This window comes from Hyperolius riggenbachi, chromosome 1 (assembly GCF_040937935.1).
Source record: "Hyperolius riggenbachi isolate aHypRig1 chromosome 1, aHypRig1.pri, whole genome shotgun sequence".
Lineage (NCBI taxonomy): Eukaryota > Metazoa > Chordata > Amphibia > Anura > Hyperoliidae > Hyperolius > Hyperolius riggenbachi.
This window is the reverse complement of record NC_090646.1, coordinates 479173146-479191790: the sequence shown is the minus strand read 5'-3', so window position 1 is coordinate 479191790 and position 18645 is coordinate 479173146. Positions and strand designations below refer to the sequence as shown.

The 18645-nt window shown below is 43.1% G+C and overlaps 1 protein-coding gene across 3 annotated transcripts in view; it reads right to left on the bottom strand.

Moving 5' to 3' along the window:
* The window catches only part of NFATC4 (nuclear factor of activated T cells 4), an 88819-nt gene that overhangs the window by 54090 nt on the left and 16084 nt on the right, over positions 1-18645 (bottom strand). For 2 of the 3 annotated variants that reach the window (XM_068241520.1, XM_068241529.1), the window contains 2 exons: positions 2862-3936; positions 1149-1311 (listed from right to left, as the gene is read on the bottom strand). In XM_068241520.1, the coding sequence (XP_068097621.1) occupies positions 1149-1311; positions 2862-3936 (1238 nt within the window). Of the gene's footprint in view, positions 1-1148; positions 1312-2861; positions 3937-12669; positions 12719-18645 lie in introns of those variants that run through there. The other variant, XM_068241538.1, reaches the window with a different exon arrangement.

Below are 18645 nucleotides of genomic sequence, written 5' to 3'. Positions count from 1 at the left end.
GACAGAGGGGGCTGAGGTGACACAAGTGCTGGCACAGGGGGAACATAGGGGACACACAGGAGACAAGAGGTGGCACGAGGGGGACAAGAGGTGGCACAGGGGGAATATAGGGAACACAGGGGAGACAAGAGGTGGCATGAGGGGGACAAGAGGTGGCACAGGGAGGACAAGCACTCCTCGCTCTTGTGGTCAGAAATAACACTATGTTGATATAAAACTTGCATTAGGCCTCATACACTAAAACATGTAGTTGTTTTAAACAATAATAAGGCGTACTGGACAAGCCCGTGAGCGTGGTGTTGCGGTATATGGTCTACATTTATGGCTCTAGGCCCTACTTATGACACTCGCCCCAGGCCATGCATACTCTAAAGGCCACCTCTGCTTTTTTTTCCAGACTCAAGTAGGTGGGCCAGCCAGGTGACCAGGGAGAGCGTTTTAATATTTTATACAATACAATACAATAACATTTCTATAGCGCTTTTCTCCCATAGGACTCAAAGCGCTTAGGCTCTCTCAGATTCAGTAATTGGTAGTAGGATGAAGTATTTTGAAGCATAATTTTTGATGGACAAAGGGAAATAATGAAGTATATATTACAGATGTTATCCTTAGTCAGTGCTCAATCCACTGACAGTTCACAAAGTTCTCCTTTAATACAAAAAGTGATATTTTTATATGAACATCAAGAATTATGCACGTTTAAAAAAATATTTTTTTATAGTTTTGATTTATACAGTCTCTTACTGAGCAATGTGAAACATGTGATAGTTCACAAGAACAAATCATCATACAGAACCTACCCGGCACTCAAGGATTTATATTGCATCAGAATTTACTTTGTGCTTTTGGCCTTGCTTCTCTGCAGCATTCTTTGGTTTATATGCTACAATATTCCCCCTCAGTGGAGAAGATGGGAGGAAATGGTTTCAATATTTCATGTACTGTCAAGCATGACACAGCACTCTTACACAACATATAGTAAACACATACCTACAAAAGCACACACATCTAAAGGTCGCATAACTTGCCATACATGTATACAGACATAAATATACATACCTTCTTTCATTTTTTTTTTAACTTTGCAAACTAGAATATTTGATTAGGAAAAAAAATAGAAAATATAGGTAGAATATGTAACTTGCCTTGACAACAGGGTGTCCTCCTGGCGAGGCTTTTACTGCTCCCCTACTTCCTTCTGTTTCATAATGGGCCCGATGGTGTGTTCTTGGTTGAACCTCTACCCTCAGTTCCAAACCTTCAAACTGGCTGGGAAGTGGCCAGTCCAGGGGTGGCAAAGAGGATGACCTGAATATGAACCATGTTATCATATGTGAGTATTCATGTGTCACGGATTATATAAAAACATGCATTATACATTTGAAGCTTAGCTAGAGCTGGCTCTCCAATGGCCAGTGAGAGTGGACAGTGTACTATACAGTGCAATGGTCCATTTTGGTTTGGTTGGAGTCCGGAGCGGAGCATGCGTTTCCAACATAGGCTTCTTTGTAAAGCGCATCCACTGTCCGGTAATTATTGTGCTGGTTCCAATTTTGCGTTTCTATAAAAACTATAGGATTCTGATGCAGTAAAACAGACAAAAAAAGTCTGTTTTCCGCTATAGTGGGAACAGGGTCTGAAGGAAATACAATATTTACTCCACTCGGTACAGCACCACATGATATTTGGCACTTAATCTCACTAATATTATAAATGCAAAAGTTTGGATGTGTGGATGTTTGTTACTCAATCACCCAACAATGCTGTTGCTGAACGGATTTGAATGAAATTTGGCATATAGTACATTACCTGGAATAACATACAGGATACTTTTTATCCCCATAACAAAAAAGTGGGCGGAGACAAATACACCTTTCGCTGGGAAAATGTAAACTGCAGCCATTCAGACACTGTTAATGGAAGGGTTCTCAAACTTTGCACAGCTGGACACTGGGTAACTGGAATAAATATTCAGAAAAGTGGGTGGAGCCTACAAAAGCCAATCAAAATTCACCTATTGATTTTCAAGGGGAATATTTAATTGCTGCCATTCCTGCATTGTTAATGGCACAAGCTCAAACCTGGTACAGTTGGTCATTGGGTGACTGGGGTTGAAATTCAGAAAAGGGGGTGGAGCCATAACCAATCATATTTGTTTCATTTCAATGCAAATTATTGATGCCAAAGACAGCAACGCTCATAAACTAGGTCATTGAGTAATTGAGTAATTGTGCGTTAGGGTTAGAAAAAGTGGGCGGAGCCAACACCAGCCAAATACATACCCGGGCAATGCCGGGTCATCAGCTAGTGAATTAATATAAGTAATAAACAACTACCAGTACATTGTGTTGTGAGCGCTAGATCACTTTGGTGGCAATGGGTGGATTCTCAGAGGTCATAGTGAGAAACATGTGATTACAGATCGATTTGAGTAAATTTGGAAAAGAGCGAGGTGTGTGAGATGGATAAGAAATTGGACAGTGTTTGAGAGCTAGTATAAACATATATCACAAGATTACACTGATGTGGAAATGCAGTCAAATGAACGCATGGACTTGTGGTGAAATAAAGCTTGTAGATAATGGTATTTATGGCATAGATATTGTCACCTAGTCTAAAGGGAAGGTCGTAAGAATTACAACATTTTAGGAATTAAGGTGGGACTGTGTTGATTTTCAGTTTTGCTACGACTTTTCAGGCTTAATATATATTGCTGACCAAAAATTTTTACAGTGCTATGCTCAATCATTTTATTTATATTTGAATTCACTTCACCTGGTTTGTAACATTAATTCATGTACAATTGATGATGGTGTGCAAAACAGGAAAAAGTAAGAGGTGCATTTTTGAGTCTTTACCTGAATACTGGACTTTGGCCTCCAACTCTTGCTTTGGACCAAGCTAAAGCTGAAGGCACAGCTAGATAATCCATCCCAACGTTATCTTTCCTGCTTTGAGAGTACAATCCACTGTTTTCATCATTTGCACACACAGATGTTGAGGAAAAAGTTTTTCCAGGACTTGTGGACTCCTCAGGCCTAACAGGGGCAACAGTCTGCTCTGCTGAGGTTCTTCTTGCTTTTTGTGGAATGTTATCACTTCGCTCCAGAGTGGATGATGTTGTCAGTTCAGAAGGCTTGGATGAAATTTCTGTTTCTAAGGAGAGTTTTTCATCCCCCAAGCTTCCTCTGCGGGAATGGGATGGGGAAGGTGAGCTGTTTTGGAGGCTACCCTCATCATTCGAATTTGAATATCTCCTTTTGCCACAAGGAGATGTAGGCCTTGAAGCTTGCCCAGAAGGGTATGGTGAAAGTAATTCTTCACGAGATGAAAGAGGAGCACTCGAAATAGATCCAGTCGGCCAATATTCATCATTTTGGCCACTCCAAGGTTTTGGTGAACCCCTTGGTGAACCCAAGGGTGAAGCTAGTGTGAATCGTGAGGCTGCCTCATTAAGCTCTCTTTCAACTTCTTCACACATTTGCCCTAAAGAGTCACAAGAAGAAGCCTCAGAGGAAAGAAAACTCCAAGAAGAGTGGCTACTTGCTGGACTAGGGCTTAGGAAAGAGTCACGATAACCAAAAGGATCTGGAGGAAGAAATAGCTGATCTCTTTGTGGTCTATCATCCCAAATATCACTCCTTCCTGACTCCTCTTGTTCTCCATCACTGTTTGAAGGTGAATCCCTGGTGATACGTATACTTGGACACTCTAGAAAACGTGATCCTCCAAGAGGAATGAACCGTGATGGTTGGCTGAGGAATGTTCCATTTAGATCATTATCTGAGGAACGTCTGGGAGGTGGTGAATGCATACCTGCCCTTGTGATGCAACCCATGGCTACTCCCCCAGTGACACTGCTAGCAGGTGGATTGAGCATCAGAGTGTCTGTGGTCACATCATTGCTTATGGAAGGGTTTTCAGATTCAAGATCTGCAAAGATACAATGAAAATATATGAGTTACAATACTGAGGAAGTAAGAAATCATGCATACATTGAACTGCTGAAATGCAAAAAATGTAAAGCTTAACTTTAGTTGTGCTTCCAGTCGAACCGCTGAGAAGGAGTTTCTTTAATTGCAGAACAGGCAGGAAAAGGTTTACATGTTTTCAACAGGGATAGGCAAAGAAGGAGTTTTTGGTAGTGTGTACAGTAGGTATAGACCTGCGTCAGGTTTCTATTCCTTTCCATTATTTTTCCACTGGGCTTACAATAGTCATATAAAACTCTAGTTATTGAACAGGAATTGCAGAAAATATCTCACTAATGTGGGACATAAGAAAAAGTCTGATACGGGTTCTTAACCTTACCTACTCCAAAACTGAAAACAAAATGTTTTATCCAAAGTTGGTTTTCAAGTCAGATGACACAATAGTTTTGATAGCTTGCTGCACAATACCAAAGAGTGATAACATCCAGGCTTTTTAAAGTGGAAATGAACATGCATTGTGTATAATGCAAGGATGGAGAGGGACTGCCATTGGGTGTTAGGTTGTAATGCATTTAGTAAGAACACTGTTGCAGAAATCATCTACCAGTTGGCCCCACCTTCTCCCTCCTACATGAATGCAATGCTTCTCTGCTCCCTCCTCCTATGTTACTGTGAAACCATGCTACACATTAGCAGCAGAGGGCTGAGAATGTGGGGAATGTCTCAGGATATGGTGGGTGGTAGGGCTGCTCAGATCCAGTGTTACTATCCACAAGATGTTTTAAGGCTGTGGCAAGTTTGCTATCATTTAAAATATCGGTCACCTGGACAGGAAATATGGCTCTCTTGGATCACACCCTAGATAGATTACTTATCGCTAGCAAACAAATTTGTAGGTACCCAGAAGGGGTCCTATATATGAAAAAGGGGCTTACTGTGCATCAGGATTAATATAACCACAAGTTATAAACGGTATACGTTTTTATTAAAGAGCTTTATAACATGAAAACCATCTCTAATGTACATACAATGAGTCTTTATTAGTACCGTATATATTTGCACATAAGGCAACCCGCGTATAAGCCAAAGTACCCACTTTTCCCTCAGAAATCAGGAAAAAGGGGTTGACTCATCTATAAGCTGCCTCCCCAGTATAGCCCCCTCCACAGTAGCCAGATGTGCCCCCAGTACAAGTCAGCCCCCTTCTAGTATAGCTAGAGTTGCCCCAAGGATGATACAAATGTGTCTCAAGATGCCATTAGATGGCATCATAGACATGAGACACAGCAATGGCCACACAGGAAGACTCCCCCGATCATTGTACCGCTGACACGTTGCTTGCACATTCTACTCCAAAACCCAGAGGACACAGGTAGTCTTGAGCAGCGCACTCTGCACACCATATTGCAGATAATGGGATCTTGCAATATTGATCCTGCTCTTGCCAGCTTTTTTTATGCTGAAAAATTAGGCTTATACACGAGTATATAAGGTATCTTCATATTTCACAATGATATATATACAAAATACAATCCCTGATTCATAGAAAACAGCGCATCAATCTTATTCCCCTTTATGTACAGTGGAAAAGGTTTTAATGTTGTGAAACTTTTGTAATAAAAATTGAAACTGTTTTGCGATACTTATTACCTGTGAAAGAATTTGTAAGTGTGCCCAGGGAGTCTTGTGGTCCTTTGTCTCTGCTATACAGAATAGGCTGTCAGACAATATCTGTTTACTATTTTGTCTTCCAATTTAACCAGCCTTCTTTTTGGTCAGTAAATCAGCATTAAGGTGTGTACACACCTGTGATATATGTTGCCCGTCGGGGTGCAGGACCCAATCCCCTTGGACAGGGACGGATCTAGGGGGGAGCAGAAGGGTCTCTTGCCCCAGGCGCAGTTTGTTGAATTCTTAAAAAGGCAGCAAAATTTGGATGGGGAATGGCAGTTTAGGCGCCAAAACCTGATCTTTAGGCTCCAAAACCTGACCTTTAGGCGCCAAAACTGTATGGGGAATGGCAGTTTAGGTGCCAAAACCTGACCTTTAGGCGCCAAAACCTGACCTTGCCCCAGGCGCAACTTGGTCTAGATCCGTCCCTGCCCTTGGATGACTTTGCTGGGCCAGTACAAACCCATGTCAGCTGTGTAGCTAACAACGCATTCTGTTGCTATGCAGGGGGACGTATAGATGGTGGAGCAGTGCGCGCATGATGTTGCGGGCGGGGGAGCGGCATATTCAAAGAAGTTGGCCGTCTGTCGGGTGAGTAGACATACCGGGCAGATTGCTCGCAGCTTGAGGGGGCGGGAGGGGGGGGGGGTTTCTGTACATCGACTGCCTCGGCCGACTTTAGTCAAGCGTGTGTGAGCCTTTAGTCATACTGCTTATTCACAGTGCAATGAGCAGGCAAGTGACACAAGTGTCATACTGAAGTAGGTGATGGGTGTCTAGCTGTGTTGCAGTGGTGTGTAAATACTGATACTGGATGGACAAATTGTATTGTTCAGTGGACGTATGGCACTTCTGGCAGATGAAGAGTGGATGTATCAGCCTAACGTGGCAGCACAACAGTTTTGCAGCAATGGTTAAATAGATGTAGCCGCAACCATCAGTAGTTTTGGCTCTGTATAATTAATGTATGATTTAATGATTGCTGTACAATGCCATGTCACAAAATGTATTTAATGTCAGAATGTATTCTGTATCAATAGAAATCTATGACAGCAGGAGAATGAAGCTAAGTACTGAGAAATGTCACTACCTTGGTGGTCCAGTATGTCTTTTATTTGAATAAACATCTAAAATTACTAGTGTCGCTGGCTACATCTACATCTACCTGCTAATTGGACAAATGACACATCCTCTAACTAGAAAAATCATTCACAAGTGCTTTTCAATTTGTTGGCATAGAACTCCACTTTAAAGAGAACCAGAGCTAACGTAAGGAAAGGTATTATACATACCTGGGGCTTCCTCCAGCCCTATACACACGGATCGCTCCTACACCGCCGTCCACCGCTTCCTGTTTCCGCCGGTAACGGGTCCCGAAGTTTCGGCCAGTCGGCCAGTCGGCGGCAGCACGTGGCCAATTGTCCGCATCACAGGGGCTCCTCCATACCCGTACGCGTGCGCCGCCCTACTGCGCAGCCGCATGCGTAAGGGTATGGAGGGAGCCCCTGTTCATGCGAATAATTGGCTGCGTCCGCCGGAGGTGACGGGACCCGGTACCGCCGATACAGGAAGCGGAGGATGGCGGCGTGGGAGCGATCCAGGCTTATGGGGCTGAAAGAAGCCCCAGGTATGTATAAAAGCTTTTTTCATTTTCCCTTGCTGGCCATCTCTGGTTACCTTTAAGGATTAGTGTACTTATACACAGATGTGATGACGATTATGCCCAGAGCAATAATTTAATTATCTTGCATTGTTAATTCTAGCCCCTCTTAAATATCACCCCATTTTGTATAGTAAAAACTGATATTTTTCTGCCTATGCTGGTTATGGACTAACTTAAAGTGGGATTATACTCCAAAAAATACAAATTCATTAACTACTCTTAGGTACGGTACATAAAAGAATATTTGAAAGCACCCCTAAGCATTCCCTGTGTGTAAAAACATGTATCTTTATTGCAGAGAGAAGTAAAGGTTCAATTTTTCTAACCCCTTATTGTACATTGTCCCTCTGTATCCCTCATTGACACGTCTATCAGTTTTTTTGTGTGAAAATAGAGTAGCATTAGTGCATATTGAAAGACTAAAATTGATAATTGATCATCTTATTGATCATCATATTTTACCACACTTAAAGGGAACCTTAAAGAGACTCTGAAGCGAGAATAAATCTCGCTTCAGAGCTCATAGTTAGCAAGGGCATGTGTGCCCCTGCTAAACCGCCGCTATCGCGCCGCTAAACGGGGGTCCCTTCACCCCCAAACCCCCCACTGCAACACTTGGTCGCAGACTTGGTCGCTCCTGGAGGCAGGGCTAACGGCTGTAGCCCTGCCTCCAGTCGCGTCTATCAGCGGCGCATCGCCGCCTCTCCCCCGCCCCTCTTAGTGAAGGAAGACTGAGAGGGGCGGGGGAGAGGCGGAGATACGCGCTGACAGATGCGCGTGGGGCAGGGCTGCGGCGGTTAGCCCTGCCCCAACCAGGAAGCGCTCCCCGGCTGAACGGAGGGGATTTGGGGGTGAAGGGACCCCCGTTAAGCCGCGGGATAGCGGCGTTTTAGCAGGGGCACACATGCCCCTGCTATCTATGAGGTCTGAAGCGAGATTTATTCTCGCTTCAGACTCTCTTTAATTGTAATAAAAAAAACATGGTTTTAACTTACCTGGGGCTTCTACCAGCACTCTGCAGCCGCCCTGTACCTGCGCTGTCACTAAGTGTCCCTCCAGTCCCCCGCATCCTCTTCCGGCCAGCCAACTGGTGAGTCGATGGCCATTGCGCATACGCAGTAGAGATTTTTTCATATTGCGCATGCGCAGTGTGATTAGGAGGCGCACAGACCAGGGCTGCGCATCAGAACACAAATAGGGTGCTGCGAGGGCCCGGAGGATCAGTTTGTCCCGGCACGGGTACAGGGCAGCTGCAGGGGGCTGGTAGAAGTCCCAGGTGAGTTAAAAATGTTTTTTTTTTAATTCCAGTTAAGGTTCACTTTAAGTATCTTATCATTTTAATGACAGTTTGAGTTTGTGGCTGTTCTTCCTATTTGTAAAGGAGACACTCATACACACCACTATCACAGAGAGCTCTGTGTTCCTAGATGTAAAGATACAAAAACAGATTTAGAATTTTGATTCACGTGTTATCACAAGAAGCCATACATAGAAGTAGGCTGAGCTCCATTTGGGTGCATAAGAATGACACACATCTCCTGTGTCTGCTTCTCAGAGGGACTGGAGAACAAGTCACTCCACATGTATACAGTGCTTATAATCAAGCAGTGTTCCTGTACAAGTCACCAAATAAACACTCTTATTTCCACCCAAGAGACAAGAAAGGGAGATAGATTCACACCAAACAGGAAGGTCAGTGTTCAACAACTTCCGCAACTGAAGAGGAGATACTATATAAGATACACATCTATGGAACGTCAGATAGTAGTGCTGCGTGCAATGAAGGCAGAGCCTGGAATTTGGTATGCAGTGTGATGTCTGTAGCTGTGGCCATAAATAACCCTACAATGTTCTCATGTAAATCTTTGGGAATAGGAATAAAAAGCAAGTGCAGCGCTTAGGTTAAATGTACGTTCTAGAATACGTATGCATATTATTATGCCTGGCATTAATATTAGGGCTTTCATTATTCTTATTTAGATGCAAAGTATTACAAATTAAGAAAAAACATTTTTTAAATTACTTTAGCTTTACTTGCTGGTTTTACAACCTATAGTGTAAGTAGATGTATATAAGTCTCTGACATCACCGGAGACAATCATCATGACCTGTGGCTGCAGAAAGTATTGAACAAGGATATCATCTATCTATCTATCTATCTATCTATCTATCTATCTATCTATCTATCTATCTATCTATCTATCTATCTATCTTCTCCAAGCTCCCATCTGTTTTGTCCTTTTGATCATCTGTTCAGTTAGCTAATGAATGGTATCATCCTAGTTTAAAGTTTTCTGCTAAGTGAGGGCTTAAGCTACCGATATTCTACTATTGGGCGAGGGGTAATCACGATAATAGAATATTAGTAAGTTTACTGATATTATGTTACTGCTTTACCTAACCTTCCTCTCACACTAACCCTCCCACTAGACACAAACCTACCACTACCTGAAAGGTATCAAATTATCAAAATTAAAAAAACAAAAACAAAAAAAACCCCAAACAAACTTATTTTGTTTTCAATTTTTTTGTTTAATAAATAGGCCCTAAATGCTATATATGTGATTCTGAATGAAAGCTGTTAACAAAACCCCCCTATTGTCCCCATGGTTCCTTTGTGTTCCATATATATGACACAAAATGTAACATGAATTCAGAGAACACATTTTGCAGGCAACAGAGACCTAAATCCCATTGAGTTTTTGTAGGAAGAATTAGTTTGCACGGTTTGACAGAATTGCCAAAGCAGTCAAACATATTTTGGAAGGCCTTACAAGAAGCAGGCAAAGTATTTTATTTGAATGCACAGAGAATATATTGTATAAGACAGTTATAGCTACAGGAGGAAGATCCATCAAAGGGAATTCATGGTATCCAGGTATGACTGTTTCACTTAGCTTGCAACCAGGCAATTAGTATATATATATATATTTTTTTTTTAATGGAATAAACATGATGGTCTCTATATTTATCTAACTGTGGGTATGATCCAATTCACTTTTTCTCCATGTTTTCTCCTAGGTCAGCGCCGTCCAACTGGCGGCCCGCTGGTCACATCCGACCCGCCAGAAGTCTTCCCGCCTAGTCTTACTACCTCTCCGTCTTTTTTTCCAGCGGTGGTGGGTATGGGTAGATCACGGTCGCTAAGCTGTGCCCCATCAAATTTTGCTGCCGGCAGCTGTTTCTGCTGCCAGTGCTGCTAGCAGCCAATCAGGCAAGGGATGTGGAGAGGCTCTCTTCCCGTCAGGCACGCATCTCCCCCCCCCCATCCCTTCCCTCATTGGCTGCAAACAGCACAGCAGCAGAATTTGATGGGATGCGGGCACGTTTGTTATCAGAACGCCACGCTCTCTTCCGTTACTCGCTCGTCCTCCCTGCTTGTTAGAAGAGCCCCGGCTGAAGGATGGGAAACGGTGACAAGCCCCATCGCTGGAGCGAGGTAAGTTATTGCTATACTGAGCACCTTTACTTAAATACCTATCCTGAGCCTTATCCTGAGCTACCTATCCAGGGCCTTATGCTGAGCTACCTATCACAGTCTTATACTGAGCTACCTATCACAGTCTTATACTGAGCTACCTATCCTGGGCCTTGTACTGAGCTACCTGTCCTGGGTTTATACTGAGCTACCTATCCTGGGCCTTATACTGAGCTACCTATCCTGGGCCTTATACTGGGCTACCTATCCTTAGCTATATATCATGGGCCTTATACTGAGCTACATATCCTGAGTTACCTATCCTGGGCCTTATACTGAGTTACCTATCCTGAGCTACCTATCCTGGGCCTTATACTGAGCTACCTATCCTGAGCTACCTATCCCGGGCCTTAAACTGAGCTACCTATCCTAAGCTACCTATCATGGGCCTTATACTGAGCTACCTATCCTGAACTAGCTACCCTGGGCCTTATACTGAGCTACCTATCCTGGGCCTTATACTGAGCTACCTATCCTGGGCCTTATACTGAGCTACCTATCCTGGGCCTTATACTGAGCTACCTATCCTGGGCCTTATACTGAGCTACCTATCCTGGTCCTTATCCTGAGCTACCTATCCTGGGCCTTATACTGAGCTACCTATCCTGAGCTACCTATCTTGGGCCTTATACTTAGGTACCTATTCTGGCCCTTATACTGAGCTACCTATCCTGGGCCACCTATCCTGAGCTACCTGTACTAAGCACCTATATTTGGCTGCCTGCACTGAGCACTTGTACTTGGCTACCTGTACTGGGCACCTATATTTGGCTACTTGTACTGGGGTGGACAGTTGAGGCGGAGTCTGTGTATGGGGCGGAGTTGGGGGAGGGGAAGTCGGCCGTCCACCATGTAGTCAGAAAAAAAATTGTCCCTTCGATGCCCGTGAAGTTGGACAGCACTGTTCTAGGTGTTATTTTCACATATTATCAATAAAATTCCTTTCAAGCCATCAACAAGGAAGAATATACTCAGAATAATTTTGAGAGTACCCTTTCACCTGCTTTTTGGTACTTAAATTTTCAATTACAGAGTGCTAAAAAGTTATTTTAAGCAGAAGATGAAAATTATCTCTTGGACCAGGAACTGTGAGTTTGTGTTCCATTAGGCCAAGTTTAATTGTTTATTATTTTTTACACAACTAACTGTAGATGCAAATATTGTTTATTTTGAGGATGCATCTACTTTTCCTGTAATAAGGGTCTAGTTACAAAGGTGGCCCGGTGGTGAAGTAGACAGCACCCTTGCCTTGTACTGCCAGATCCCCGGTTTGAATCTGGGAATCTGGATCACTGATAATTCTTTAAATTGGAGGTCAAAACAAAATGGGCAATTTCAATTTCATTTGCTACCTTTTAAAAGGGAATTGTATATAATGGCCTCAATTCACGGAGCATTATCAAACGTTTATCAAACACTTTATCAAACGTTTGATAATTTACCTCATGGGTAAAATCTCACTAAGGTGTTATATATTTGTTGAACGTTTTATCGGTAAAACATTCGATAAATATATAACACCTTAGTGAATTCAAAATAAGATTTTACCCATGAGGTAATTTATCAAACGTTTATCGAACGTTTGATAAAGTGTTTGATAAAACTCTGTGAATTGAGGCCTATGTATCTCTTGCTCTCTATCGTGTTCATGTGGGTGCAATGGAGAGTATTGCAACAGGCCTAGGTTGACGAAGTGGAGGCGGGCGCAGAGAAGTCTGTGCAAAGAATACATTAAACATTCTTGAAGTACACTATTAACTGAGGAGAACACTGCTGGTGGAAACTCTGGGTGTGGTGATGAAAAGTGTTAGCGGTTTGGTGCTTAAGAGGTGCACTGTCTGAAAATGAGCGGTAAACGGTGAAAAACAAAATGGACTGCTGTGGAAATTGTGCTTTCAAACTGATGTTGAATGTTCACTGACCTTTACAGCAGGCAGAAATCTTTCCTCACAGACACTCTGTGGCTCATGGGATCCCTCCCCCTCAGCCCTATAAAGTTATCCAGAAGTTCAGGGACATGTGTACCTAATTACACCCCCCCAACCCAAACTACGCCAGCCGAAATCACTGTCACCACGGCAACGCTCGCCTGCCAAACCTCTGAGGGACTAACTTGTACCACATGTTGGAATATCTAAATAGGAATATTCTAAACAACAGAAAAGGAGAAGGAGGGCGGGAAGAAGAACAGACTAAAAAAAAATGGAGAGACGCACGCTGAAAAGGAAAAAATAAAAGCAGTAGCTTAAAAAGATAGGATTTATTGTTAGAACTATTAAAAGCAACTTGTGTCGAAACTGTGCGTGAGGAGAAGAGTGTGTGAAAAGTCAGAAGTGAGATGAATGCAAGATTTAGATAAGTGTGAAAAGAAGGCAGAAAGGAAATAAACACTGCACAAAATAAAGAGAAGTAAGATGAGGAGGCTGCGAAGCCACAGAGCACAGAGATGGTGAGTTGTTTACAGAAAAGAAAAAAGGAAGAGGTAAGGCAAGATTAACTACTTCACTGCCTAGGACAAGAGATCACCAGAATGAAGCAATGGAACGGTGAAAGCCCACGTTAGAGTTATACAGTATATCCCACTGCTTCTAGTAAAACGCACGGCCAATGTGAGAAGTTTCTATACAAGCTTGGGATTGTATGGAGCCACAGGTTATCTAAGCACATAAACAGATTTTTACTCTTACTAAAAGGCAGTAGCTAAAACCCTGCGCACATACGGATGCAAAAAACGTACACTATGCAGCACTAAACATTATGCAATACAATAGTAGATTTGATTTTGTATGTATCGAATCCAGAAAAAAGCAGGTTTGAAAAAGAGTAAGTGGGTTATAAAGGAGAATTCTATCTGGTAAAATAATGTAGGTTTAGACAAATAGAGAAATATTTGAGGTGAGCCTACAGGAGGATAGCTGGCCCTAGTCATAAAAAGTTGTAGTGAAAATTATAGAGAATTTTCAAGAATCTTGAAAAAAGTGAAGGTTGGAAGATAAAGGGCTCGATTCACTAAGACAAATAGCATGTGTTATTCGAGTTAACAAGCCTTTCAGACATAACACGCCTTATCAAAGTTAACACGCCTTATCAGAGTAGCATAGCAAGCTCAATGAACTTATGCCTGCTAATTGACACTCCACTCGTCCTGCTCTGAGCCCCTGTGGGTTCGTAGCACTCACTATGCTACTCTGATAAGGTGCGTTAACTTTGATAAGGCGTGCTCTCTCTTTAGGTATCCGGGGCTTAGGTCGTATGGGGATTTGAATGTTAGCATGCTAATTTTAAAAAAGGATTCTCTCCATTTTATAGGTAGCCAGTGTAGTGAGCAAAGTATTGGTTTTATGTGGCAATGGCAGCGTTGACTTATTAACAATCTTGCCGGCAGCATTCTGTACTTGCTCCAGGCGCTGTAGGACTTTATTTGGATGACCTGCATATAGGGCATTGCAATAGTCCAGCCGTGATGTGATGTAGGCATGAACTAGGGTTGAAAGAAAAGTGAGATATGGGCAATTTATTGATTTTGGACCAGGTTTATAATATAACACATTGGGCTTGATTCACAAAGCGGCGCTAAGTGTTAGCCACTGTGAAAAGCCACTTAGTGCCCCATAAGTAGGTTTGCTGGCACTAATAGCCTGCAAAGCTACATCGCGCACAGGGCCACCCAGAGTGCGCGCAGCGCGGCAGCCTAGTTATAGTCCTATGGGCGCAAACCACCTAACGCTCTAGTTTGCGCCCACTATCTATTATGGCTCACTAACCGGCTTAGCGCTGGTTAGTGAATCAAGCCCATTGAACCAAATATACTTAATATTTGTGTTAAAGGGCAGTATAGCAGCAACATTTTTCATGAGGGTGTATGTACTGTGGTTATTTCAGGAGAGTGTTTTTCACTGCACTATTGGGTTGTAATTCATTTTGAATGTATTTTTAAATCCACTTCTATTACTATTATTTTTTATTCATATTTCGCCAACATCTACCATAGCATTGTACATAGTACAAAGCATACAATGGTGAGGAACATAGATACATGAGTAGTTCAATACAGTGTACAATCAGGATAACCAGCAATACAATTACATACATGTTAATTACAAATGATATTTAGTTTGAGACATTACCAGTACTGGTGCATTTAAAAATACAACAGAAAGAGGAAACACTAGGGGGGATTGACATAAACTGTATGCACTGGTGTAGCAATAGGGGATGCAAAGGTTGCGACGACACCAGGGTGTCGCTCCTGGACCTGAGGGGCCCATTTGGGGGCCCTACTCCAATACAGACATTTTTGGATTCTGTAGTGGTAATAATTACCTCTATATTTGCTTTGAATAGTGCCAATCATTAACTAACCATTCATTTTCCTCTGCTTACATCTCTCCCTCACAGTGGCTGTCGCTGGAAAGCTGGTTCTGATGCTCTGTAACCACTATTAATGTTGCAATGTACACACATTTGAGTCATTACATTTCCTTCCATAAAACAGTCAAATGTGAATATGCTACCCGTCAGGAACCAGTGGAATGTAGCAGGCAAAGGCCGTATTCACTCAGTGGCAAAGTAATACAGCCATGGGCCCCAGTGCAATTTTTACAATATTTAGTATATATACATGAATCTGGATTTCAGCCTAGTGTACCTGAGGCATTTGTGCAATCGATGGTAAATGAGCGTATTGGCGATTCTTTTTGACCTGGTACTTAAAGCAAGTAACTTGTCTATATACCTTATCTAAAGTTTAGATAGTTTACACAGCATATCTAGCTGCAAACAGCTTTAATAGAAAATTATTATTTCTTCCTGTGATACAATGACAGCAGCCATGTTGTTTGTAAACATTACACAGAGGCAGGCTTATCTGCATCTTAACCTTTTCGGGACCGCCTCTATGAGATCCTACGGCGCACTTGTGGCTGTTCTAGCCTGATGCGGCGTAGGATCTACGCCGGCCCGCAGTTTCCGCTCCCGACGCGATCGTGCGCACCCGGAGGGGGAGATTAAGCTGTCATATGACACCCAACATCTCCCCCGAGTGATCAGCAGCCCTCGCGTATGGCTGCTGATCACATGATCACTACGATCGCCGTCGGATCGTAGTGATCAGTTTGACAGCTGCGGCGGCAGGGGGGGAAAAGAAGAGGATCCACTCACCTCCCTGCCGTTCCAGCGACGATCGGCGCCCCCCTCTGCTCTGGCCGGCATCTCCGCTCCGTCTGACGTCAGCGCCAGGTCCAGGCTTGATGACGTCATCAAGCCGCGACCCGGAACTGATCGTCAGACAGAACGGAGATGCCGGCTGGAGAAGAGGGTCCCGTGCGGCTCATCGCTGGAGCCTGGAAGGTAAGTGAAGGCTGCTGGCAGAAGGGGGGGCCCAGGCCACCATGGGGGGCACAAATCCAGGCAGCCACAGACGGGATCCGGCCGCCTGACCCCCCCAAACGCGCGCACCCCCTTCCCGCTCAAAATGCCTGGTCCTTAAGGGGGGGGTAGGTGGCCGTTCCCGAAAAGGTTAAGCAAACAAACCTAATCCCCCCTCCTCCTCCCCTTTGCCTCTGAAATCAATGGCTAGTAATACTTCCTCCTCCTCCTGCCCAGACTGAGCTCCCATGAGCCCTTGCTACTGCCAAGGCTCTCTGAAAACCTGTGGGCGTGGTTTATTTAGTTTATAGGGAATTAGGGTATTAAAACAAAAACAAAAAAAGTATTTGGCTTGAGGAATGCCCTATAAACAATAGGACAGGAACACAACTATGCAATGAGTAAAAGTTCACCTCGGATCCACTTTAGGGTCACTTTTGAGAGTTTTTTTCTCCCATTTAAAAAGCAAAAGTCAATCGCGATGTGCAGGGATAAAGGCTTGTTTATTAAAGTTTAAATAGGCTCCCATAATGTTAATCTTGAAAGTAGGGGCTGAGACCTGCTAGGAATCACAAATCGTAAACATAACTCAAAGCAAGATCACAAAGCACAAATTTCCCAGTTTACCTTCAAGGAACTATCCACAGAAACCAGGTCTCGTGATGAAACCTTTTAACCACTTTATGCCATGGGCTGAAGGTTTTAAAGTGAACCTGAGCCAAAGCTCGTGTTCTAGACAAGGCTTTACCCTGAAGAGAGGGAAGCCTCAGGATCCTATTGAGGCTTCCCTCATTGGTCTAAACTGCCCCCCATTGCTGAGCACGGCCCCCCAACACATCTGCTCTAGCTTACTGCGCATGCGCGGGCGGGAACGCGCGTCTACTGCACATGCATGAATCAAGAAGAGGAGCTGCACTATTCTTCGGGGGGTCACGCTCAGCGAGAAGGGACATCAGACCAGTGAGGGAAGCCTCAATAGGATCCTGAGGCTTTCCTCTCTTTAGGTAAGTATCCCATTTAGTACCCGAGCTCCGGCTCAGGTACACTTTAAATAAACGCAGGTGCACAAGTGTGAATGCGCTTTAGCGGCATTGCAAGGCTTTTATAAACGTCTTATTTGCACTAAAGGTGCACAAATAGGGCATTTATAAATGTCCATTTTGCAAGAAGTGGTTAAACAAAAATTCTAGGATGTGATCAATAAAAAGAAGTTATGGCTATTATTCTTATAATGCCGTTTTCCTGGTTCATTGGCTATAAAATATTACAGAAAACAAACTATCTCCTGATGGAAACCCCATCTTAATGATATGAAAATATAATGAAACATGCCAGTTTACCTTTATCAATAAGCCACCAGCATGCAAGAAAAAAAAATAAGTTTGATATTACTTTTTACCTACTTTTTCCTACTTTTTAAAAAAATCTCAAAGTGCTGAAATGCTACTTTGTAGAGAAGATGAAAAATGATCTCTTGGGAGAAAATTCAGAAGAAACATTAACTGAATATGGATCAGTGTCTAAACACGTGCAACTGACAGTATTTGAAGGAGAAAAGTTTTAAAAGAGGTTTGTAGAAGTTGTTGTCTTTTGCAAGCTTTGACCGCTGTGATAACAAGATAATGTTGAAATGTGAGGACCTTGGCATTCAAGATATTCTACAGATGTCTTGGGCAGATCTGAATGCTGGTATGTACACAGTTATCTTATACGTGGTTTGCTTATATGGATGGATCATAAATAACATCCAAAGGAATCCTTTTACAGCACAGAGTCCCATGTGATGACTGGTATGCAGAGGCTTCCCTCTATTTAGGTAAGTATCTGCTTTTTCTCTTCCCCCCCCCCCCCGGTTTGCTGCAAATGCAAATAGTATGGAGTGCCGCGGCAAGAGTCAGACAGCCTTGTAAATTGGCGACTCTAAGAGGCTGATGCGTTTTAAAGGAATGCGATTTTACCATGCATTCCTTGAAACGAAATTGCTCCAAAAATGCTGCAGGCAGATTGCTAATTGTCAGCACTTTCAATGTGCGATTTGTGATCTTTCTTGGTGTTGCATTTGTGATCTGCGATTCCTAACAGGTACCAGCCGCTACTTAGAAGATTAACTCTATAGGACCTATTAAAACTGCACATTGCAAATGACTTTTGCTCTATATGGGAGAAAAAAAAACATCAAAAGTGCCCTTAAATGCCAGTTCAAACATAATCGCCGATATAATCGTTTACGCAAATGTCCCATTCCAGGCCTTAATTAAGATCATAAATCTACATTTCTCTACACTGATATGTTATCTGATTGTCCATACTTAATGGAAACCTGAGATCTTAATTATGGGTGTATTTATACTTACCTGGGGCTTCCTTCAGCCCCATGAGGTATGTCGTCTCCCTCGCGGTCCTCTCCAGCCGCTCCGTTGTCTTGTTATTGCCGCCGTTAATCGTGATGTTTTGCGCATGTACGGCCAGGACGTGCATGCGCTGAAACGCATGTCTGGCTGCAATTGGGCAGATTACCAGTAGCGATAACA